The sequence below is a fragment of the Nerophis ophidion genome, unplaced genomic scaffold, assembly GCF_033978795.1.
Source record: "Nerophis ophidion isolate RoL-2023_Sa unplaced genomic scaffold, RoL_Noph_v1.0 HiC_scaffold_378, whole genome shotgun sequence".
Classification (NCBI taxonomy): domain Eukaryota; kingdom Metazoa; phylum Chordata; class Actinopteri; order Syngnathiformes; family Syngnathidae; genus Nerophis; species Nerophis ophidion.
Window position 1 is genome coordinate 7,501 of NW_026907296.1, and position 25,793 is coordinate 33,293.

General features: G+C 41.7%; 1 protein-coding gene across 1 annotated transcript; it reads right to left on the reverse strand.

The window, feature by feature from the left end:
- Positions 1-3,771: 3,771 nt before the first annotated feature.
- On the reverse strand, positions 3,772-17,610 carry LOC133548066 (disco-interacting protein 2 homolog B-A-like). The gene is made up of 26 exons (XM_061893480.1): positions 17,481-17,610; positions 16,675-16,830; positions 16,439-16,564; positions 16,104-16,334; positions 14,054-14,182; positions 13,232-13,351; positions 12,968-13,165; positions 12,793-12,884; positions 12,604-12,714; positions 11,554-11,677; positions 11,229-11,338; positions 11,016-11,118; positions 10,875-10,939; positions 10,696-10,789; positions 10,486-10,605; positions 10,267-10,381; positions 9,312-9,451; positions 9,082-9,218; positions 7,658-7,738; positions 7,435-7,562; positions 7,182-7,296; positions 6,888-7,089; positions 6,626-6,738; positions 5,349-5,429; positions 5,100-5,223; positions 3,772-4,994 (listed from the first exon to the last, which is right to left on the reverse strand). The coding sequence occupies exons 3-26, from the start codon at positions 16,509-16,511 to the stop codon at positions 4,846-4,848; spliced, it is 2,955 nt and encodes a 984-aa protein (XP_061749464.1). The 5' UTR covers positions 16,512-16,564; positions 16,675-16,830; positions 17,481-17,610; the 3' UTR covers positions 3,772-4,845.
- Between the last annotated feature and the right edge of the window lie 8,183 nt (positions 17,611-25,793).

Below are 25,793 nucleotides of genomic sequence, written 5' to 3' on the forward strand. Positions count from 1 at the left end.
TAAATGAGGGATTTTTAATCACTGCTATGCTGAAATTATAACTAATATTGATACTGTTGTAGATAATCATTTTTGTTTCACTACTATTGGTTTGTTCTGTGTCGTGTTTGTGTCTCCTCTCAATTGCTCTGTTTATTGCAGTTCTGAGTGTTGCTGGGTCAGGTTTGGTTTTGGAATTGGATTACATTGTTATGGTATTGCTGTGTAGTGGTTTGTCGGATTGATAAAAAATACAAAAAAATACAAAAAATTAAAAAATTTAAAATTTGATTTTTTAAAAAAATGAGAATCGATTCTGAATCGCACAACATATTCGATTCGTATTAGAATCGATTTTTTCCCACACCCCTAATACACACACACACACACACACACACACACACACACACACACATACATACATACATATATATATATATACACACACACATATATATGTGTGAGTATATATGTATATATACAGTATATATATATTTTTATGTGTATATATACAGTATATATTAATGTGTATATATATACATATATATACATACATATATATATTTATGTGTATATATACATATACATATATATGTCCAAACATATGTACATATATGCCTACAGTATATATGTCTATATAATTATATATATATATATGGCTGTTATCTACCGCCCCCCAGGGCCGTATTCGGACTTTATCAATGAATTCTCAGAGTTTGTTGCTGATCTAGTGACACACGCCGATAATATAATCATAATGGGGGACTTTAATATCGGCTTCACGGTGGCAGAGGGGTTAGTGCGTCTGCCTCACAATACGAAGGTCCTGCAGTCCTGGGTTCGAATCCAGGCTCGGGATCTTTCTGTGTGGAGTTTGCATGTTCTCCCCGTGAATGCGTGGGTTCCCTCCGGGTACTCCGGCTTCCTCCCACTTCCAAAGACATGCACCTGGGGATAGGTTTATTGGCAACACTAAATTGGCCCTAGTGTGTGAATGTGAGTGTGAATGTTGTCTGTGTATCTGTGTTGGTCCTGCGATGAGGTGGCGACTTGTCCAGGGTGTACCCCGCCTTCCGCCCGACTGTAGCTGAGATAGGCGCCAGCGCCCCCCGCGACCCCCAAAAAAAAGGGAATAAGCGGTAGAAAATGGATGGATGGACTTTAATATCCATATGAATACCCCGCCGGACCCACCGTGCGTAGCGCTACAGACTATTATTGATAGCTGTGGTCTCATACAAATAATAAATGAACCCACGCATCGCAACGGTAATACGATAGACCTAGTGCTTGTCAGGGGTATCACCGTTTCCAAAGTTACGATACTCCCGTATACTAAAGTATTGCCCGATCATTACCTTATAAAATTCGAGGTTCAGACGCATGTTCGTCAAACTAATAATAATAATAACAACTGCTATAGCAGCCGCAACATTAATACGGCCACAAGGACAACTCTTGCTGACCTACTGCCCTCGGTAATGGCACCATTCCCAAAATATGTGGGCTCTATTGATAACCTCACTAACAACTTTAACGACGGCCTGTGCGAAACCATTGCTAACATAGCACCGCTAAAGTTAAAAAAGGTTCCAAAAAAGCGTACCCCGTGGTTTACAGAAGAAACTAGAGCTCAGAAATTATTATGTAGAAAGCTGGAACGCAAATGGCGCACGAATAAACTTGAGGTGCACCATCAAGCATGGAGTGATAGTTTAATAACTTATAAACACATGCTTACCTTAGCCAAAGCTAAATATTACTCAAATCTCATCCACCGTAATAAAAACGATCCTAAATTTTTGTTTAGTACGGTAGCATCGTTAACCCAACAAGGGACCCCTTCCAGTAGCTCCACCCACTCAGCTGATGACTTTATGCAATTCTTTAGTAAGAAAATTGAAGTCATTAGAAAGGAGATTAAAGACAATGCGTCCCAGCTACAACTGGGTTCTATTAACATTGATACGATTGTATATACGGCGGATACTGCCCTCCAAAATAGTTTCTCTCGTTTTGAGGAAATAACATTAGAGGAATTGTTACAACGTGTAAATGGAATGAAACAAACATGTTTACTTGACCCTCTTCCTGGGAAACTGATCAAGGAGCTCTTTGTATTATTAGGTCCATCAGTGCTAAATATTATAAACTTATCACTTTCTTTGGGCACTGTTCCCCTAGCATTCAAAAAAGCGGTTATTCATCCTCTTCTTAAAAGACCTAACCTCGTTCCTGACCTCATGGTAAACTACCGACCGGTGTCTCACCTTCCCTTTATTTCAAAAATCCTCGAAAAAATTGTTGCGGAGCAGTTAAATGAACACTTAGCGTCTAACAATCTATGTGAAACCTTTCAATCCGGTTTCAGGGCAAATCACTCCACGGAGACAGCCCTCGCAAAAATGACTAATGATCTATTGCTAACGATGGATTCTGATGCGTCATCTATGTTGCTGCTCCTCGATCTTAGCGCTGCCTTCGATACCGTCGATCATAATATTTTATTAGAACGTATCAAAACACGAATTGGTATGTTAGACTTAGCCCTGTCTTGGTTTAACTCTTATCTTACTGATAGGATGCAGTGCGTCTCCCGTAACAATGTGACCTCGGACTACGTTAAGGTAACGTGTGGAGTTCCCCAGGGTTCAGTCCTTGGCCCTGCACTCTTCAGCATCTACATGCTGCCGCTAGGTGACATCATACGCAAATACGGTGTTAGCTTTCACTGTTATGCTGATGACACCCAACTCTACATGCCCCTAAAGCTGACCAACACGCCGGATTGTAGTCAGCTGGAGGCGTGTCTTAATTAAATTAAACAATGGATGTCCGTTAACTTTTTGCAACTCAACGCCAAAAAAACGGAAATGCTGATTATCGGTCCTGCTAGACACCGACCTCTATTTAATAACACAACTCTAACATTTGACAACCAAACAATTAAACAAGGCGACTCAGTAAAGAATCTGGGTATTATCTTTGACCCTACTCTCTCCTTTGAGGCACACATTAAAAGCATTACTAAAACGGCCTTCTTTAATCTCCGTAATATCGCTAAAATTCGCTCCATTCTGTCCACTAAAGACGCTGAGATCATTATCCGTGCGTTTGTTACGTCTCGCCTCGATTACTGTAACCTATTATTTTCGGGTCTCCCTATGTCTAGCATTAAAAGATTAGAAGTTGGTACAAAATGCGGATGCTAGACTTTTGACAAGAACAAGAAAGTTTGATCACATTACGCCTGTACTGGCTCACCTGCACTGGCTTCCTGCGCACTTAAGATGTGACTTTAAGGTTTTACTACTTACGTATAAAATACTACACGGTCTAGCTCCATCCTATCTTGCCGATTGTATTGTACCATATGTCCCGGCAAGAAATCTGCGTTCAAAGGACTCCGGCTTATTAGTGATTCCCAAAGCCCAAAAAAAGTCTGCGGGCTATAGAGCGTTTTCATTTCGGGCTCCAGTACTCTGGAATGCCCTCCCGGTAAAAGTTTGAGATGCCACCTCAGTAGAAGCATTTAAGTCTCACCTTAAAACTCATTTGTATACTCTAGCCTTTAAATAGACTCCCTTTTTAGACCAGTTGATCTGCCGTTTCTTTTCTTTTTCTCCTATGTCCCACTCTCCCTTGTGGAGGGGGTCCGGTCCGATCCGGTGGCCATGTACTGCTTGCCTGTGTATCGGCTGGGGACATCTCTGCGCTGCTGATCCGCCTCCGCTTGGGATGTTTTCCTGCTGGCTCCGCTGTGAACGGGACTCTCGCTGCTGTGTTGGATCCGCTTTGGACTGGACTCTCGCGACTGTGTTGGATCGGTTATGGATTGAACTTTCACAGTAACATGTTAGACCCGCTCGACATCCATTGGTTTCCTCCTCTCCAAGGTTCTCATAGTCATCATTGTCACCGACGTCCCACTGGGTGTGAGTTTTCCTTGCCCTTATGTGGGCCTACCGAGGATGTCGTAGTGGTTTGTGTTGTGGTTTGTGCAGCCCTTTGAGACACTAGTGATTTAAGGCTATATAAGTAAAGTGATTGATTGATATATTATATACATATACAGTATACACATACATATATACATACACATATATACACGTGTGTGTGTGTGTGCGTGCGTGTGCGTGTGCGTGTGTGCGTGCGTGCTGTTTGATATGAGTGTTGTTTTTTTTATTCTTGTCATCGTCAAGAATGACATTCATTTGGTTTTAATGGAAAAAAAAGAGAGTAATATACCAGAATTAAGCGTCTGTTAAACAACAGCAGTCGTAATTGGAGTAAATGGGCCCGAAAGAGTGTGTAAACTTTATGTTTGGATCCTTCTTAACAACATTAAAATTGAAAATACAATGCAATTTTAACAATAGTAACACCCTAGCAAAAACTCATACTGCAAACCTTCAAACTGAAGGATAATATCACATAAGGAACACATTTAATGCCCGTTTTGGGCCCGAGATGAGCATATGGGTTATCATAACATCTTACACTTAATGGCATTTGTCATTGCCAACTGAAGAATACCTTTTCTCCAAATACATCAACATAATGGGGACGGCGTGGCGCAGTGCGCGAGTGGCCGTGCGCAACCAGAGGGTCCCTGGTTCAAATCCCACCTAGTACCAACCTCGTCACGTCCGTTGTGTCCTGAGCAAGACACTTCACCCTTGCTCCTGATGGGTGCTGGTTGGCGCCTTGCATGGCAGCTCCCTCCATCAGTGTGTGAATGTGTGTGTGAATGGGTAAATGTGGAAGTAGTGTCAAAGCGCTTTGAGTACCTTGAAGGTAGAAAAGCGCTATACAAGTACAACCCATTTATCATAATGTGGCCACGTTTGGGCTTTCACTGTATGTTTAGGGAGTGTGTTTGTGCATACTCACATCAATAATCATACGGACAGTGGGGAGAGTGGCAGCCAGGTTTTGTGGGTGGGGGGGTCTAACAGTCACAGGTATAACGCCAGCATAAAGACAACCATAGAAGGCAGCGATGAGGTCAATGCCTGTAGCAGAAGCAGACACAAGGGAAGGCTTGCTCATAAAACCATTCTTCTATTTCTATCTGAGAACTGAAGATGAAGGCTTAGTGGATGTTTATATATCTTTACCTGGGGGATAAAGCAGCACCACATTGTCTCCTGTGTTGAGGCCTCCTCGCTCCATGAGCGTGGCTGTTATTTTCTCTGCTCGTTTGTGTAGCTGAGCACAGGTGGCTGTGCACACTGCCACCCCCTGAAGCAAAAAACAAGAATCAAAATCAACTTCCATTTTCCAAAATGGACCTATCCATTATCCTAGTGACTACTTTTTCTGATGGCTAGGATGCGTGTGTGTGTACCAATACTTGTTTACTCTACCTTTGCATTCAGAAGCACATAAAGAACATGGTCTGGGTCAGTCTGGGCTCTCCACTGCAGTGATTCAGATAAGAACTGGTGCTGTAAAGAATGAAAGTCCATTTAAAAGAAACAACATAGGAGAGGAATACAATTTAAATGTTGTCATCCCTGTCAGTGGTGACAAATATATTTTGTGTCATTTTTTAACAGACACAAGGACATTTACTACAGATATTCTGTAATGGTTGGTTGTGAGTTGGCTCTGACACACGCGATGAACACAAGCCTGTGGCGGTGTCTAGAGAGGGTTGTTATGCCAGATCATGCTGGGACCATCTGCACCTGCTTAAAAGCCATATACAGGTCTTTCAGAGGGTTAAAGTAACTTTAGAGAAATGCTAAAGCAAGAACGAAAAATATATTAACGCAAAGGTACTAAGTGAACATTACAAAGCTAAGTGAAACAAAACAAGAAGAGATTACGCACCGACCAGTGTTGACAATATTCGTAACAATCATAGGAAAGATGGGTACCATCCACCCCTGGTCAGACACACTTGTCAGGAAATGGGAAGTGTGGGTCATGCAGACATGGCTGCTCGGACCACTTGGCAAAGCCATGCTATATTCATACGCGCGCACACACACACACAGGAGCGGACACAGCGAGCAGCAGTGTACACCAAAACAGACCTTCCGACTCCTTAGTTGTTTTATCTTATATTACATTGTTACATAGTTATGGTTGTCTTTTAGTTGCGTTGCATTTTGTGAATATGTAGAAGCTTACTTGGAGTAGATGAAAAAATTGGTGTGTGTGTGTGTGTGTGTGTGTCTAGTTTTATGTCATGGTATGGCAATGCTCTTAAGCTGCTGGCCAGCTAGCTTTGTAAAAAGGTAGCCAATAAAGAGTACACTATGTAAGTTCATTTTAAGCCTATCACTTTACATCCTATTATCTGTGTATGTGTGGGGAGTGTGGACCCCTGCTGGCTAAAGAGCCAGGCCAAGGAGTGATCTCTGGGCTCCGAGCCAAGGTGCTCATTGGGCCTCGAGAAAGTCTGATTGACAGAAGAAGCAGCAGAAGCAGAAGCTGGGCCAGACTAGACTCTTACCATTATCGTGGGCCACATACAGAGCTGTATGTCAACCCAAGTGGAATAAAAGGCAGAATAATACACATTTTAGGGTAAGACACACATTAAAAGATCCCTGACATGTCTTTTTGCTTTAATATTAGCAGCATTTTAGTATAGCTCTTAGATAGATGCGCAATGTACAATGGCCGGCAGTACCTTTCTAATCAGATCCTGGTCCTCCACTACACCCAGTTCTCTACCTGTGGCCTGGGCGATGCGTTTTCCTGCCACGAGGTTGCCCACCAGCATAGAAGCTGGACCAACATCCACTAAACAGATCACATGCATGGTCATTTGAATCAAAAGAACAAACCACAAAACAATGAAAAATTAACGAGTTTCATTTAATTAAATTTTTTATTTTCCTGAAGGAATAAATAAAGTACTATCCATCCATCTTTAATGCTAATAAACTCACCAGGCAACTTCTGCCGTGGTTTGGGCATGTTGGTAACACAAGTGTGCGGACACATGAGAATATTGCAGGGGTGCAGGTTTCCCTCCAGAAAGTTCTGCTTGGTTTCACAGATATGGATGCCTCCGAGTGGGGTCTTTGGGAGGGTGTTTGCTGGAACCAGGGCAAGGCAGTACAGGCCTACCTGGTGGATACTGTCGATGGCCTGCGAGTAAAATATGCATCTTGTCATTTAAGCATGCCAGATAAAAGGGAGACGTTTACATAAAAATAGTGTAATAACTTCAGCAAACATACCTGCAGAACTCGACTCATCCATTGGAAACTGTCCTCTTCACTGGCATCAGGACGCTGCTCTGCTACAATTATGATCCTCTCGTCATAAAACACTGTAACTGAGAACACAGCGATTCTGGACAAACCACAAAAAAAAAAAAAAAAAAAAAAAAGACACTTCAGATATCCCCGACCGAAACATACACCAATAAATATTAAAGTAAATACAGAGGCACACAGCAGTGAATAAAACATAAAACAGGCAGTTGTTCACCTCCCCCTGTAAACTGTTTTGACAGGTTCCACTGCGAGAGCGGTAGCCACCAGGTCGTCAGCGTTATGGCGTCGCCTGCTCACCATCAGCAACCCCTCGATCTTCCCCACAACAAATACTAGGCTGCCCTGCGGAAGACACAGAAGGCCCATCTCAGCACCATGTGATTTATCTACTAAATGTAAACATATTCATGGTTTATTTCTGTATAAATGTGCCTTACTGGTCCGACAAATCCAAGCAGACCAGTACGGCTGAAGGGAACTTCTCCTAATGGCGCTCCAGATTGGTTGACAGGGATCACCTAAAAAATAAAAACACTTGTGGAACGCAACAACAGTTAAAGGCCTACTGAAACCCACTACTACCGACCACGCAGTCTGTTTATATATCAATGATGAAATCTTAACATTGCAAGACATGCCAATAGGGCCGGTTTAGTTTACTAAATTACCATTTTAAATTTTCCGCGGAGTTTCCTGTTGAAATGATGACGCGTGTTTTTGACGTTATTGGTTGGAGGGGACATATTAGCCCAGCACCACTTACGGCTAAAAGTCGTCTCTTTTCATCGCGCAATTACACAGTATTTTGGACATCTGTGTTGCTGAATCTTTTGCAATTTGTTCAATTAATAACGGAGAAGTCAAAGTAGAAAGATGGAGATGGGAAGCTTTTAGCCATAAGCCACACAAACACACGGTGTTTCCTTGTTTAAAATTCCCGGAGGTGAAGCTTTACTATGGATCAGAGCGGTCAAGCGAACATGGATCTCCACTACATGTCAAACAGCAGTTTTCGGTGGGAAAATTGTGGAAATAAGTCGCCTACTACCGGAGATCAGCAGAGCCAGCATCTTCCTGCAGCTGCCGTGACTTCTCTCAGAGACTCTGGCGTCAAAACACCCGTGGCCACACTCCTAAGACTTTAAGGTACTATTTAACTCTCTAAAACACTAGCAACACAATAGGCAGATAAGGGATTTCACAGAATTATCCTAGTAAATGTGTCTAAAAACATCTGAATCGCTCTCACTGCCCTTGCCTTGTTTTTTAAAAAATTTTTTTCCTAGGCCTTCACTCTAAACTTCCTTATTCACAAATTTTTCATCCTCGCTCAAATTAATGGGGAAATTGTCGCTTTCTCGGCCCGAATAGCTCTAGCTGCTGCTGGCTATGATTGTAAACAATGTGAGGATGTGAGGAGCCCTACAACCAGTGACGTGAGGTGCACGTAGTCTGCTACTTCCGGTAAAGGCAAGGCTTTTTTATTACAGACCTAAAGTTGCGAACTTTATCGTCGATGTTCTCTACTAAATCCTTTCAGCAGAAATATGGCAATATCGCAAAATGATCAAGTATGACACACAGAATGGACCTGCAATCCCCGTTTGAATAAGAAAATCTCATTTCAGTAGGCCTTTAAGGATGCAAAGGACAGGCAAATCCACAATCTTTTTCATTTTCATTTTTATAGGTGTAATGACCGGTCTCCCAATTAACCGTGTGTCAAGATGCATTTACTGCCATCAATTAAAAGTTTATAAGCCCTGAAATAAGTGAGTTGATGCTGATCTATATTTACTGTTAATTGTTGGAGAAATTTTTTTTCAGTAGAAGTCATTTAAAGTTGGGGGTTTTGACAGACCTCAAATGTATTTTTGGTGACACCAGGAAGACCGTAGTACATGGTGCCTCCCGCTCGGGAGCTGATCACAATCTCTCCTATCTCATCAGTTTTGCACAGCTGCGGAGACCCGTCTGGTTTCACGATGCACATCAGAGCTGAAAAACACATCAAGGTCAAACACTTTGATATTGTATTATGATGCCGGCAGTGGTTACTGTATATAATGTGTAGCAGCTTCTGTGGCTAACCTCCAGGCATGATATGGCCCACGTCTTGAACAGTTAAGGCTGAATTTTTGTCCTCTGTGTTAACTCTGATCACGCCATGGCTCAGCCCGCCCATGGACAGAATGGCCCTGGCTGGTAGAGGAGCTCCCCGTGCACCAGGCCTGCAGAGAGGGGCAAAGTAAGCGATAGCGTGGGTTGTACCAGACAGGAAGGCAGCCAAAAGGTCACATTGTGCTGTGGTCTGTAACCAGTCCACTGAATCATGGCAGTTAGTTGTGAAAACAGAAGTATGTGTCTTTGTTCCTTTGTCTACTTCCTGCAACTGTAGTCATGATTTACATGAGGTGGTCAACTGAAAAAAAACATCCCTTTTATGACACACTAAATCAGGGGTCACCAATCCAACAAGTCAACATTTGGGATTTCACTGATAGATCATGAAAATATTTGGAGAAAATGCATTATCACATCAGTGCCCTCCTCTCCAAGAAAGTGACCAACAGACAAGCCAACATGCATGCATTTTTGCCCTCGAATAGCTTTGCACCCTTCGCTGCTATCTAGGTACACATTTTGTTACATTTTGCCTGTTTCAGTTCCGACTTCAGTCTGTCAGACAGTTGCGTGACTCCCAAAAGATTATACGCAACTGACTGTTATAACGCATTGGTTAGGTCTTGCTATAATAAAACCCCCTTTTCTTTCTTTAATTACCATTGTCCACTCGTGACAGGAAGGCACCAAAGCTCAATAAAGTTGTGATAGGTCAAATAAAGAGCCTGAGCAAGAGCTCTAAAAGCATTGTGGCAAAGGGGCCATTTGGGCACATTGTGAAAATAAAATTAAACCAAAAAAAAAACTGTGAAAATGGGAAAAGTTTACCAGAGTGCATAATGAAAAGAAGCTGAAATGTTTTTATTAATAACCAAAAACTAAGCTTTGAAATTGTCTACTGGTGTGACTGGACGTACTGTACCTGCGTATGGCCACTGTCAAGGCCTCGGGAGAGGTGGCACAAGGACAGATTACTTCAGGCTTTAGACCATGAGACTGGAACACATTCAGGAAGGCATCACATGACGACACAGACCCTAATAACACAAAAAGATGGAACGTGTAATGAACAACACAAAACAAGCCAAATAAACATTTCCACATTATATAGTAGGCCATTTAAAAACAGGAAGAGAATTACATGGGTTAGCTCCGTCAGCGACTATAAGCATTCGTATGGAGGACAGGTTGGTGTCTCTCTGCTCTTTGTGGGCCATCATTGCCCAGTGAAGGTCTCGGCACTTCACCAAGGCCACACGAGCTGTATGACAAGAGTACAGATTAGAGCATGCCACATTTTACATCCATTATTTCAAAAGCAATATTGAAAACAACTTAGGTTAACTTAAACCTTTGTGAATGTGGACTCTCTGCACCCAGGATATCGGACAGGCTTTCATGACAGCATATGGTACGGTGATGGTGTGGATTCTGTTCATGACACTCTGTGGGGAACAAATAAATATCGTCAACAACACAGTTGGCTGTTAATTAGTCTTTTAACTCTAGAGTTGGTGGCACTAATCTCACCGTTAAAACACCATGCCACAAACCCATATCCTTTTTACAGTCCAGCACATTAACCAAAGTCTCCCCTGGCATGAAAAGCAAGAAAACATTAGGAGACTAGAGAGAGATAAACAAGGATGAAAAAGGATGTGAAGCACTGACCTTCACAGTAATTACAGGCCTGAGTCAGGGCTTGACAGTGAGTCAGCATGGAGATCTTGGAAACAGCGACTCCCATCACTGTTCCCTCCTTACTCGCTTTGTACTTCAATAGACAGAAAAACACAAAAAATATGTTGAGATATGAACCAGGTTGAAGAGATCGACAGTATATTTAACAATAAGTGACGGAACACATTTCAGAAGGAAAACTACCTCAATGTAGGCGGTGTCTGTGTTAGCTGTGGGAATATGAGGCTGCCAGTCTTTGGAGGGTTTAGTCAGGTACTTGGTGTCTGTCACCACCCATTTCATTCGTGGCCATCCTGATGACAATGGAAGTATTTTAGCTGACACATTTAAAAAGTTACCTTGCGAAACAAATTATACCACACTAAAATAAAGTTTAGTTTGCAAAATCAGAGAAAACCAGACCAGCCAATCACACAAAGACCCCAAACATTACACTATAATTTACTGCAATGGGCCCACTTAGAAACTTATGACCACTGCTGAACCAACAGTATTAAGGCCGGCTGACCTTTGAACTGGATAATCTCTCCATTTGGTGTCTTGGGCAGACCTTTAAGACAGACCTCACTGGTCAGTGCGAGGCCGACACCGCAGCTTCCTAATAGGAAGCCGATCTGCTGGCTGCCTGCATCCTACAGGGAGAGGTAAAGAAATGTATGATATGCTGGAATTGATGAGTTCAATTACAAATCATATTTATGCTCAAAAAAAGTCTATAAAATATACCCTGTACATAGTCGTAGCTATTGGTGAATGGGAGCACATATTAATTGCTTTTCTCAAAATAAAATTACAGTCGTCCCTCGCCAAATCGTGCTTCAAATATTGCCACTTCACCACTTTGCAGATTTTTTAAAGTATTTTTTCATTTATGCCTTTTTAAGCATTAAATGGCAATATAAGCTACCAATGTCAATAAAATACTTGTATTGGCCACTAGATGAGACCAAACCAATCAGAGTGCTTTGTTTAGTATTTTGGCCGCTACCTGGCTCATCCTAATGTATTGGATTAAATGAGTGTGAAAGTGATGAAAATGTGTTTTTTCATGTCTACAAGGCTCTCATAAGGTTGAAAATGCATTTAGAAGGCCGTAAACACTTTTTCTATGTTCTAGATATTAAAATATTTGATATTTAATTAATGATTCCTTCTTCACGGAAATTAATTTATCGTCAGTCATATTTGTACTCCACATTGTGGTCCAGAGAAGAGAGAGAGGGAAAAGAGAGAGAGAGGGAAAAGAGAGAGAGAAGGAAAAGAGGAAAGAAAAAAATCCTCATTGTCATCCCATTGGGTTGAGTTTTTTCTTGCCATGATGTCGGATCTGAGCCGAGGATGTCGTTGTGGCTTGTGCAGCCCTTTGAGACACTCGTGATTTAGGGCTATATAAGTAAACGTTGATTGATTGATATTTGGAACCAGTTAACAGAGATAAACAAAGGACGAGTGTTTGAAAGTACAAGTCATACATTGATCTAATGGTTTTCTAGTAAACGATATTGATGTATAACTGAAATACCAAAGATAAATTGCTTAATGTGATTCATGTCCTTACCTGTTTGGACAGCGGTACCTCAATAGGCACTGGAATAACCTCAGCCAGCAAACATCCATAGAACGCTACCCAGAACATTCCGGGATCACTGTTAGGGTAAACCAACGCCACCTAAGATACAAGAGATTATTAATTTCAAGATGGTGTGCATCGAATGTGCACACTTTGAAAAGATTAACATGCTCTTACTCGATCTCCAGGTTGTAGAACAGGTTCTGTCTTTGTGCCCAGTTTATTGAGTAGAGTGTAGGCCAGTTTTAGACTGCGACTCCACAGTTTGCCTGTAACAAGAAAATTTCAATCGAGGGTTTAATTTTTTGCACAGGAGTAGTAAAAAAGATTGAGAGGGTAAATCATTACTCACCATATGTGACAGTGTAGAGGGGTTTGCCTGTGATATCCAGAGCTGTAAGGGCAGGACTTTTGGCTTGGGTGGCACCCCAGCGGGCCAGGGCTGCTTGCAAGGCAGGCGGCCAGTTACTAACAACACCAAGGGGGTCCCCCTTTACCGGGATGATTTGACGCCCCTCGGGCTTTGGGGTGTTGGGGTCTGGCTGGGGAACTGGAGGAAACCAAGGTTAAGATTACTAGTTATAGATGTCATCTGTCATAATGAATTTTTGCTCACTTTCTACTATTTCTTCAGAGTCATCAAGGAAGAATTCACTGAGTGGTGGTCTTTTAGGCCGCTTCAATGTGTTTAGCAGCTGCTGAATTTTAGTGGACACTCTGCTGTTAACAGGCACACCTGGACAAATACAAAGGACATTTACTAATGTAACAAAAACAAAACTCCTTTATGCATACAAATCTAACACAAATATCCAAAGTTACACAGGTTCTTGAAAACAAGCTAACATTCAAGATCAAAATCTGGAGCAGGAAAGATTTGAAAGGAGAATTTGCTACTTGGAAAGACACAAGTTGGAAGAGCTGAAGGCAAGCTGAACATGGAAAGTTCTCTAAGTCGCTAAGTCTTAGTCAACGAAACACACACATAGACGGACAGGCTGGAAAGCAAGCCGACACAGGCCTCTTCAGCATACCCTCCCCATCTCAGGTTTCGATTTAAATTACCTTTTCTCTTTCCTTTTTTAAATGAAAGGCAAGACACGAACGGATTAATGGACCCAGAAGAAAGAACACAAAATATCGGTGATTAGCAGCATTCAAATTATAGCAACATGAGGTTGTTGGTAAAGTTTACAGACGCTTGAATGATTAAAACACACACCAATAGTGTCATCACCACAATATTGTTGAAAAAACGCTGAATGCAGAAGAGAAATTTGTAATTCAACTGCAATGAATAGCAAATAAATGACTAATAATCAAGTTTAATGTGTTTCTATATTTTGAATTAGAGGTGATTATTTGTTTCTGTACAGACAATGATCTTAAACCACCTACCTAACACCGTGTACGAGTGTGTGTATGTGTGTGTGCATACCGTCAGCAGTATCAAGTATGCTACAGCGGCTCTGCCCACGACTCATGCCCCTAACAGCAGGAGGAAGGTCCACCTTCGAACTTCTGTCTTGAGGAGTAGAGGCTGTGACATCTGGAGGGACACTGTTTTCTAATGGGAGATAAACAGACAGAATGTTTATGGCTGAACCATAAACTGAGCATACAATCATGTTTTGTTTATCTCTGTTAATTGGTTTCAGACATGACTGCAATTAATTAATTTCCGCAATGTGGGATTTATTAATTGCAAATCAAACATCTTCATATCTAGAACATAAAAAAATGTGTTATCTTCTAAATAAGTTTTCTAACATTATGAAAGTTCTCTCGACAACGAATAACACCCTTTAGTAACCTTTTGTATTAATTCAACATAGAATGCTGCCTCAGGCTGAGCCAATCGGTGGCTATAATACTGAATAATACTTTTACCACTTTGTTATATCATCTTTCCTTTCAACAACACTCAGTGAACGTTTGGGAACTGAGGAGAACAATTTTTGAAACTTTTCAGGTAGAATTGTTTCCCTATCTTGCCTTAGGTACGGCTTGAGTTGTTCAACAGTCCCGGTTGTCGTATTTTACACTTGATAATGCGCCACACATTTTCAATGGGAGACAGGTCTGGACTACAGGCAGGCCAGTCTAGTACCCGCACTCTTTTACTATGAAGCCAAACTGCTGTAACACATGCAGAATGTGGCTTCGCATTGTCTTGCTGAAATAGAAAAAGACGCTGCTTGGATGGCAACATATGTACCTTTCAGTATTAAATGGTGCCTTCCCAGATGTATAAGTTACCCATGTCTTGAGTACTAATACACCCCCATACCATCACAAATGCTGGCTTTTGAACTTTGCGCCTACAACAGTCCGGATGGTTCTTTTCTTCTTTGGTCCGGAGGACACAACGTCCACAGTATCCAAAAACAATTTGAAATGTGGTATTGTCAGACCACAGAATACTTTTTCACTTTGCATCAGTCCATTTTAGATGAGCTTGCTCCAAAACCTGTATGTACGTTTCAGCATTAATGGTGCCTTCTCAGATGTGTAAGTTACCCATACCTTGGGTAAAAAATACACCCCCATACTATCACAGATGCGGGCTTTTGAACTTTGCGCCTATAAAAGTCCGGATGGTTGTTTTCTTCTTTGGTCCGGAGGACACAACGTCAACAGTTCCTAAAAACTATTTGAAATGTGGACTCGTCAGACCGCAGAACACTTTTTGATGCAGTACCGCCTGAGGGATCAAAGGTCATGGGCATTCAATGTTGGTTCTCCGCGTTGTGCTTACATGCAGTGATTTCTCCAGATTATCTGAACCTTTTGATAATATGACGTACCGTAGATGGTGATACCCCTAAATTCCTTGCAATAGCTTGTTGAGAAAATGTTGTTCTTAAACTGTTCGACAATTTTGCGCACGCATTTGTTCACAAAGTGGTGACCCTCGCCTCATCCTTGTTTGTGAATGACTGAGCATTTCATGGAAGCTGCTTTTATACCCAATAATGGCACCCACCTGTTCCCAACTAGCCTGTTCATCTGTGGGTTGTTCCAAATAAGTGTTTGATGAGCATTCCTCACCATTTTCTGTCCTTTTTGCCACTTCTGCAAGCTTTTTTGAAACATGTTGCAGGCATCAACTTTTCCAAATGAGCTAATATTTGCAAAAAATAACAGTTTACCAGTTTGAACATTACATATCTTGTCTTTGCAGTGTATTCAATTGAATACAGGTTAAAAGAGATTTGCAAATCTTTGTATTCTGTTTTATTTACGATTTACGCAACGTGCCAACTTCACTGGTTTTGAGTTTTGTAGATGCTGTGGGTATTTGCCAATTTTAATGCTTAGAAGTGTTTAATTTCGGACCAAAAAATATAGAATATACTTAAAAAAATAAACAAAGTACTTAATAACAATCTGCAATGTGTTGAAGCCGCTATAATTGACACTCAATGTGGGGAGGGACGACTGTAAATTCAATGAATGAGGTAATCTGTGCTGTTTGTTGGATGTACCTATGCGGGTGTGGGCTAGTACGTCAGCCAATAAGGAAGCAGCAGGCTGGGGCTGAGGCTGGCTTTTGGGCTCTCCATGGGAGAGGGTGGAGGACGCCGATGAGGATGTGGAGGAACTTTGGACGGAACGATTGATCCAGTAATCAGGGCTCTGCAGGCCCTGAGCAAGAGCCGCACTCAGGGCGGCCTTTCTGCGCAATGAGCCCTCATCCTCTGATGCAGAAGATGTGTCTGGTGGAAAGAACGAAAAAATAACTTAAAGTGGGTCTCCTTGATCAATAGTCAAATGAAGACTTAAGTAAGAGATATTCCACACTTTTAGAAAAAATTTTTACCTGGAGGTGTGCAAGCGTCACTTGGAGACTGAACAAAGGCTGAGCGTCTCTTGGTTGGCATGGGCAGTGCCATCTTTTCCTCTTTGTGTTTGGCCAGTGCTGCCTGCACAGCTTCTGTGTGAATGTCTACACAAATAAATATAGAGAACGAGACATGTGAGTGTAAGAAAATGCTAATAAGCTTATGATTTATTATTTATGGTTGGTTGGGTTCTTCATGTACAAAGTGTATGTACCTGATCTGTAGCGCTCATCTCTGGCCCCTCCACTGCGGTGTGCACGGTGGTGTCTGGAGGCTGAAGATGTTGAGGGTCCCGGGGCCTCTGGACTTGGAGTGGGGTCGCCACTGTGGCCCGGGGAAAGCTGCACATCTGGCAAAGTCACATCCACATCTGGAAAGTAAAGTTGTGACTTATCAACATAGTAAAATAAATGTTACAAAAAAACAAACAGAACATAATGCTTTGAATAATGATTTAATAACAGCACAGAGAAATAATTACATGTTGCACCAAGAAAGTCTCAAAATTTAGCACTGCTACATACCCTCTGAAAATTCTATTCAAATTGTTAAATGAGTATGGAACTAGGGTAGTTTTGCTTTAGGTGAGAGCCTGGGTTTCCAAGACAACCGAGATATAAACTACGGATGCCAAAAAGGTATAGCTAGAGCTAGAGATGAATGTACACATGAAATGCGGTGTTTGGTGACTACAAAAAACAGGATTCTTGGGGTATTTTACATCAGATATTTTTTAGACAGTGTTGTTTTTCTACTGGGAGAAGATCAGAAAATAGTAAAGATGTTGTATGTGCAATTTTACTAGTGACCACTAGAGTGTCCCAAAGTGTCAGATATGTCAGTGAAAAAGTTGGACAAAGACATTCACCAAGTGATGTTACAGTACTTGGGTTTCCAAAACAGAGCTAGACAACACATTACATTTGGAAATTGCAATATAACTTATGACTTTTAAGCCTCCTTTAGAAGTGTTTAACAATAGTGAAGTGTGATTAGAATTAAAACAAACATTGCTCTTACTGGGCAAATGGGGGATGTAAGAAGCCAGCAGCTTGGCTCTTTTCTTCTCAAACCCTTTCTGTGTGATGTCACCTAGGAGAGAAGACAGCAACACCACACTGTTACATTTATTACAATTGTAGCACAAACATCAGCCAAGTAAGCACACACACACATACACACATCAAGACAGCACAACACCACTTTTACCTGAACACAATATTATAGCTAATATATTTAGCGGGGTTGAGTCAGTCATGATAATAATAATCCTCTTTACACTAAATCAACTGAACACCACATGCTGGGGAGGGTGAGCGCTCAGAACATGTACTTCTTAGTAAAGAAGATAACACCATTGTTTGCCTTTATATTAGCGCCAGTGAATAAACATGATGAGCGCACCAAAACCTCCTTTAGCCTACGAAACCTAAATACGATTACAGAACTTGCAGATAACTGTGCCTGGCAAAGAACAATGAGAACAATGACCTAAGCAAAAGTTATCATGCATAGTTAAGATGGTGAGCGGAGAAAAAAGAGAGGAAGCCATGTGAACACAAATTCACATGGAACTTTTATCAGTCCCCCCTTTCACTCCCAACTGTATACCCAGGCACGCCTCTTCCTCATGTATCCAGTGAGTCTCTACAAAACCACGGTTTGTCAGACAACAACAGAGAGGGGGGGACAAAGTCCACTAGACAAACACAGACCCCAGAATGGAGAACGTGCTTGAGCACCAATGGTGGGCACACCCCTATCCTATTACCTTACATACATATCACACTCCCCTTGTACATACAAACAATCCCCTGCTGCCTGCAATCACCCTCGCTCTGCCTATTATTCCCCTTGCTCAGTTTCCACTGATAACGCCATGTCAAGTGCAACGAGCTAGAAGAATGCTTAGCATCAATCCTCTGACACCTCCTCAGCAACACTGACTGGTGACAACTAGGGGACCCTGCTCCGACCTACGGTGGTTAAGGAGGGAAGGGTGAAAAATCTAAGATAAAGAAGAGGTGAAAGAAGATATGGGCGATAGTCTTTTTGGGGGGAGGAGGAAGTTGTCAAACACATGGTGAGAGTCACTGCATGAACTGAAAGAAACATTTCCTGCAGTGTGTGTGTGTGTGTATGACACAACAATGGAATGGAGAGGAAAAACAGGGATGTGTGCAAAGTTCAACAGCAAAGACAGAAAGGGGGGCATGTGTGGCTCAAACTGGGCCATGACATAGGCGGGATGTTGCCTGTGTATCAGAGCATTCACACCACGAACGAAGTGTGACTTTCAACACCTGACAATCACTTTTTCCGCTCTGTTTTGTTGATAGCTATGGACGGCTAGTCGCTGTCATACAATTGGGCGTCATATCAGATGCGAACGCTGACATCGCCGTGCATCAAATTACATGATTGCAGGATGCCATGTTGATATGGAAAAAAGCCCAGTTGCTCTTTTACATATCAACATTTCTGTGTGAAAGGTAAAGACAGATGCATGCTGGATCTATTGTTACACCCCTAATGTGGCAATATCGTGAGATCTCTGTTAAAAACAAACTCATGATAGTGAGTAGCAACCTTAAAACATTTAAATTGCCCTTTTTTTGGACTTTTGCCTATCATTCAAATCTCATCCGCCTTAATAAAATCGATCCTAAATTTTTGTTTAGTACGGTAGCATCGCTAACCCAACAAGGGACTCCTTGCAGTAGCTCCACCCACTCAGCAGATGACTTTATGAAATTCTTTAATAAGAAAATTGAACTCATTAGAAAGGAGATTAAAGACAATGCGTCCCAGCTACAACTGGGTTCTATTAACACAGATACGACTGTATATACGACGGATACTGCCTTCCAAAATAGTTTCTCTCGCTTTGATGAAATAACAGAAGAATTGTTAAAACGTGTAAATGGAATAAAACAAACAACATGTTTACTTGGCCCATTTCCTTGGAAACTTATCAAGGAGTTCTTTTTATTATTAGGTCCATCAATGCTGTATATTATAAACTTATCACTTTCTTCTGGCACTGTTCCCGTAGCATTAAAAAAAGTGGTTATTCATCCTCTCCTTAAAAGACCTAACCTCGATCCTGACCCCATGACCTCCTGACCTTTATTTCGAAAATCCTCAAAAAAATCGTTGCAGGGCAGCTAAATGAACACTTAACGTCTAACAATCTATGTGAAACCTTTCAATCCAGTTTTAGGACAAATCACTCTACGGAGACAGCCCTCGCAAAAATGACTAATGATCTATTGCTAACGATGGATTCTGATGCGTCATCTATGTTGCTGCTCCTCGATCTCAGCGCTGCTTTCGATACCATCGATCATTATATTTTATTAGAGCATATCAAAACACGAATTGGTATGTCAGACTTAGCCCTGTCTTGGTTTAACTCCTATCTTACTGACAGGATGCAGTGCGTCTCCCATAACGACGTGACCTCGGACTATGTCAACGTAATGTGTGGAGTTCCCCAGGGTTCGGTCCTTGGCCCTGCACTCTTTAGCATTTACATGCTGCCGCTAGGTGACATCATACACAAATACGCTGTTAGCTTTCACTGTTATGCTGATGACACCCAACTCTACATGCCCCTAAAGCTGACCAACACACCGGATTGTAGTCAGCTGGAGGCGTGTCTTAATGAAATTAAACAATAAATGTCCGCTATCTTTTTGCAATTTAACGCCAAAAAAACGGAAATGCTGATTATCGGTCCTGCTAGACACCGACCTCTATTTAATAATACAACTAAAATTTGACAACCAAACAATTAAACAAGGCGACTCGGTAAAGAATCTTGGTATTATCTTCGACCCAACTCCCTCGTTTGAGTCACACATTAAGAATGTTACTAAAACGGCCTTCTTTCATCTCCGTAATATTGCTAAAATTCGCTCCATTCTGTCCACTAGTGACGCAAAGATCATTATCCATGCGTTTGTTACGTCTCGTCTCAATTACTGTAACGTATTATTTTCGGGTCTCCCCATGTCTAGTATTAAAAGACTACAGTTAGTACAAAATGCAGCTGCTCGACTTTTGACAAGAACAAGAAAGTTTGATCATATTACGCCTATACTGGCTCACCTGCACTGGCTTCCTGTGCACTTAAGATGTGACTTTTAGGTTTTACTACTTACATATAAAATACTACACGGTCTAGCTCCAGCCTATCTTGCCGATTGTATTGTACCATATGTCCCAGCAAGAAATCTGCGTTCAAAGGACTCCGGCTTATTAGTGATTCCCAGAGCCCAAAAAAAGTCTGCGGGCTATAGAACGTTTTCCATTTGGGCTCCAGTACTCTGGAATGTCCTCCCGGTAACAGTTCGAGATGCTACCTCAGTAGAAGCCTTTAAGTCTCACCTTAAAACTCATTTGTATACTCTAGCCTTTAAATAGACCCCCTTTTTAGATCAGTTGATCTGCCATTTCTTTTCTTTTTCTTTTTCTCCTTTGACACTACTTCCACATTCGCCCATTCACACACACATTCACACACTAATGGAGGGAGCTGCCATGCAAGGCGCTAACCAGCACCCATCAGGAGCAAGGGTGAAGTGTCTTGCTCAAGGACACAAAAGACGTGACGAGGTTGGTACTAGGTGGGGATTGAACCAGGGACCCTCGGGTTGCGCACGGCCAGTCTTCCACTGCGCCACGCCATCCCCTATTAGTCTCGTCTCACCTTAAAACTCATTTGTATACTCTAGCCTTTAAATAGACTCCCTTTTTAGACCAGCGGATCTGCCGTTTCTTTTCTTTTTCTCCTCTGTCCTTCTCTCCCTTGTGGAGGGGGTCCGGTCCGGTGGCCATGGATGAAGTACTGGCTGTCCAGAGTCGGGACCCAGGATGGACCGCTCGTCCAGAGTCGGGACCCAGGATGGACCGCTCGCCTTTTTTTTTCGGCTGGGGACATCTCTGCGCTGCTGATCCGCCTCTGCTTGGGATGGTTTCCTGTTGGCTCCACTATGGACAGGACTCTCGCTACTGTGTTGGATCCACTTTGGTCTAAACTCTCACTGTTGTGTTGGATCCACTATGGATTGAACTTTCACAGTATCATGTTAGACCTAATCGACATCCATTGCTTTCGGTCCCCTGGGTGGGGGGTTGCCCACATATGCGGTCCTCTACAAGGTTTCTCATAGTCATCATTGTCACTGTCACCGACGTCCCACTGGGGTGAGTTTTCTTGCCCTTATGTGGGCTCTACAGAGGATGTCGTTGTGGTTTGTGTTGGGGTTTGTGCAGCCCTTTGAGACACTGGTGATTTAGGGCTATAGAAATAAACATTGATTGATTGATTCACAGTCAATATGAAAGGCATGACGGATGTATTTTTTAATGCATTCCAACTCCTAAATAAACGTAAATGAAAGTCCACTCATAATAGTCAATAGGAGGTCCTATATTCTGCCCATAGATTCCTCTAAAAAACATCCAAAAAATGCCAACAAATAATCATACATTTACATTTCGTGACTTACACGTTAATTAAGTATAAGTGATATTGTTATTATATGCACTAACGCAGACATACTATTTTTAAAAGCGCCATGATCAGAGGGTGCTAACAACTTGTGCTGCTGTATTGACATCAGCGGCTGGTGGGCGGCTTGCACGCCTCTGATATGGCAAATTTTTATTCTAGATCATAAATAATGCCTCTCACCTTAATGGTGGAAGGATGGAGACATAGCCTAACAAGTTGTTTAACTTCAGCATCCAATTTACACCCAAAAATGGCAACAACAAAAAAAGATGCTTGGTCTGCGCTTGGTTCAATCCACACCTTTCTTCGCAAGTATTACGAGTCATTCTACATCTAAATGGGAAGATATGACCATCCTAACAGTTAGCATTGTAATAACAGCAAACCTTGTACAGTAGGTGATGTTAGATTATGTTTGTTGGCTCTCATGAAGTCTGCAATGTGTAGTAATCAGTGATGTTGTTGAAGGAAAAAGCGGACATAGTGAAGCGTTTTTTTTTTTTTTTAAATGAATATGCCGCCGAATGATTATAATGATCAAAATACGTAAATATGACTTGTTATTATAAATATGTATTTTATTACATTACATAAATACTTACCTTGTGTTCAGAAAACCAGGTGTTTGGATGATTAATAAACGCTTTATAGGCAGAATAGAGAGACTCCCATCAGCTCCATTGCAAGCGGACTTTTGATTACAATTATTTAGTAGTTAGAATTCATTAAAAAAAATATTTATGTGTTCCTGTTTTACATTACGATTGTGAACGATAGGCAAAATTCCCCCCCAAAAGTGTAGTTCCCTTTTAAAACACTCATGATCATTACGCACTGAAGTGTGGTTTTTGGCTGAAAAAAAATAATTTAAAAAGCTCAGGAGGGGCGGGCTGTGTTCAGTGCTCAGTCTGGTCTGAGAATGTGCACACAAGACTATTGTATATGTATTTTTCTTTGTTCTTCCCTCTCTTGGACAAGCCACACACTCTTGTTTATGCAGAGGAGCACATCCAGACATAAAATACATATGCAAGCACAGCAATCTGACAATCGATTGAAGTGAAGTAGAGTGTCATTGTTGTCAGGAGAGACAAAGTTCTGTCAACCCCAGCCCTGGTGAATGGTGACCAAGTATTGCTGGGAGGGAGGGGAGCGTGTACGGGTTAGTCCGTCATTAGCGGACAAACGAGAGCCTGTATTGGACTTGGGCAACACAACAGGGGGGCTGGCATGAATGCCTAAACTCTGTGGACAGTAGTGTGTACAGACACACGAAAGGGGTTCTAAGTTCACAGAGCGACTGAGACAGCTGTTTCCAGAGAGAGGAAAAGCTGGACGTTTGGAGTGCAAGAATGTGGAGCTTGTAGAGGGAACACAACAGTATAGCGAATGTGTGCATGTGTGTAATCTGAGGTTAGAGGACAGGATATGAGTGTTACCCCACCCTGTGTGTGCGTGTCTCTTAGCGAAAGAGGAATGTGCTGATTGGCGAACACAAAACTAAACAGAAAGACAACTGGCCAAAGACTTTGTTGAGGTGCAGTAAGTCAAGTGGTGTATGTGCACAGGTGGTGCAGGTTATGGGGTGCTAATAAATGGAAGATAGATAAACGCTGACTCAGGCCTTCCCTGTCAGATCAGTGTCAGTCTTGCACTACCATTTCTCACTTGGGTTGCACATGATGAAGTTCCATGATGAACTTACACAAGAGCAATCGTGCTGAGCCCACTTCATACCTACCTGTCAAATCAGCGAGTAAACTCATGCAAGTGCTCTGATCTGCGCCAAAGTTATGTACACTTCTTCTCCCCTCATATTCCCCAATTAGAAAAGGTAGGGCGTGGTAATACACAACTGCATACACCCGCATTACAGCTGACTGTAATGTGATCTTTTATCGCTAGTTGTTAAACTCAACCCCCCGTTTCATGTTAGAAATGAATGGGCATAGTCAAAATAATCCAAGAGCCAAAACCCACTCTCACTCCTAACTACATTCATGTGCGTAATAAATATGTGTCATTTAAGTATTGCATTCATTCCTTTTGCAAGTAATTAATAATGACAGCCATTACCTTCCACAGTAGATCCTCACAAGTCATGACACCTCGAGAAAATTCAAAAAGTCAGGGAAATCGAAGTAATACAGTAGTGCAGAAGTGCTGGCACAGCTAAAGCACAAGAGGTGAGGACAGGCCAGCAGAGGCCGAGAGAGGGAATGGGAATCGCAGCCAAGGCCAACACGGTGCGACAGGCCCAATGAGAGTACGCACTTAAACACTAAATTCCTGGAGTTTAAATAAGTGGTCAGCTTCCTCAAGTCATATGCATACTTTTAAAGCTTAAAGCTCTATAAAAGATGTGACCCTGTGTGTCTTCCTTTCAATTTCTGCAGTTAAACTCTGACCTTGAGACAAGTCAGAAAGAGGGATGAACCCCTCCCAACTGATAATCCAGGGTCATAGAAAGGTAAACTGTAACTCGACCAAACTGCAATTCCAGCCATGACGACTTAAACACATAAAGGCAAGTAAAGGTTGTCCTTCTAAAATCTAAAAATATTTTTAATCAACGACTGATTGAGGCACCCATTATATAACTTCAGTTGCTATGTAAAAAGGAAGTGCATCAGAAAGGGGCACAAATAAGATACTTTGGGTAAAATAATACATTTGACAATATATTGTGGTCACTTTCATTTTAAGTGTGAACAGGACAGAATTTTTGTTGGTCATCTAAACATATTCAATTAAAAGAACACCAGGATTGCTGAAGACATTAGTTTAAATTAGTCTGGATAGGACAGAATACAAAGGTAGCTACATCTCAACAGCTGGATATCTCCTCTTGTGACTGAAGACGATGGAAAATCTAACTTTTCAAGTTCAGCCCTAGACATGAGTATGTTTAATAAAACGTTCATTAAGTCAGTACTGATAATCCGTCAAAACATTTAGGACTGTAAACAACAGGAAAAATCTTGTGCGCACCGCAGCAGGGTGACCACCACTGCAAGTCTTGACACAGAAATATTTAAGGTACATGACTATGATAAAGAGTTTTGCTGCATACATCCCTCAGAGAAGAACCTCTTGAAGCGGCAAATGAAGGGCGTGGGGGGGGGCCTTCATCGAGGGTAGTACAAGATTAATGAAGACATATTTCGACTGAATCATGAAGCTATTCTGGCAGAGCTCAAATAGACGTCTTAGAGAATAGGGCTATAATAATGACTATTTTGATAATTGACTATTTTGATAATTGACTAATCATCGACTCTCTTGATGATTAGATAACTCATTAGATAATGATGTGTGCACTTATTCAGTGGATCTACTTTAGCCATTGTTTTTAAAATAATAACTATTAAACTTTTGTCCATTTTAAAACAAGGGCAAGAAAAGTGCCAATATTGACAAAGTATCAATTTAAATGTAAAGAGCGGACAGTAAAAATAGCCGAGCTACACCAAACACCAAAGCTATGTAGCTTCCTAAAAAAAAAAAAGAGCATTTTGCGATGATGATGATGTGTTTGATAAAGATACTCACAGGTGTATAAACTAAGTTTAAAGGTTACAATAAATTATAGATTCATCTATTTTTCACACAGCTTAGTCTCTCTGAAGCCAGTCAAAATAAACACCCAGTTCTGGGTTAGGGTGAGGTGGATGTTATTGTTGCTGCTGTCTCGAACCAAAGCCCTGGTGTATACTCTAGCGTCGCATAGCGTGCGTAGACAACGTTGTCGTCCCCCCTCCCCATGTGTAGCCTACGTGCACCTCCCAAAAATCCTAGGTTCACGTTGCTGG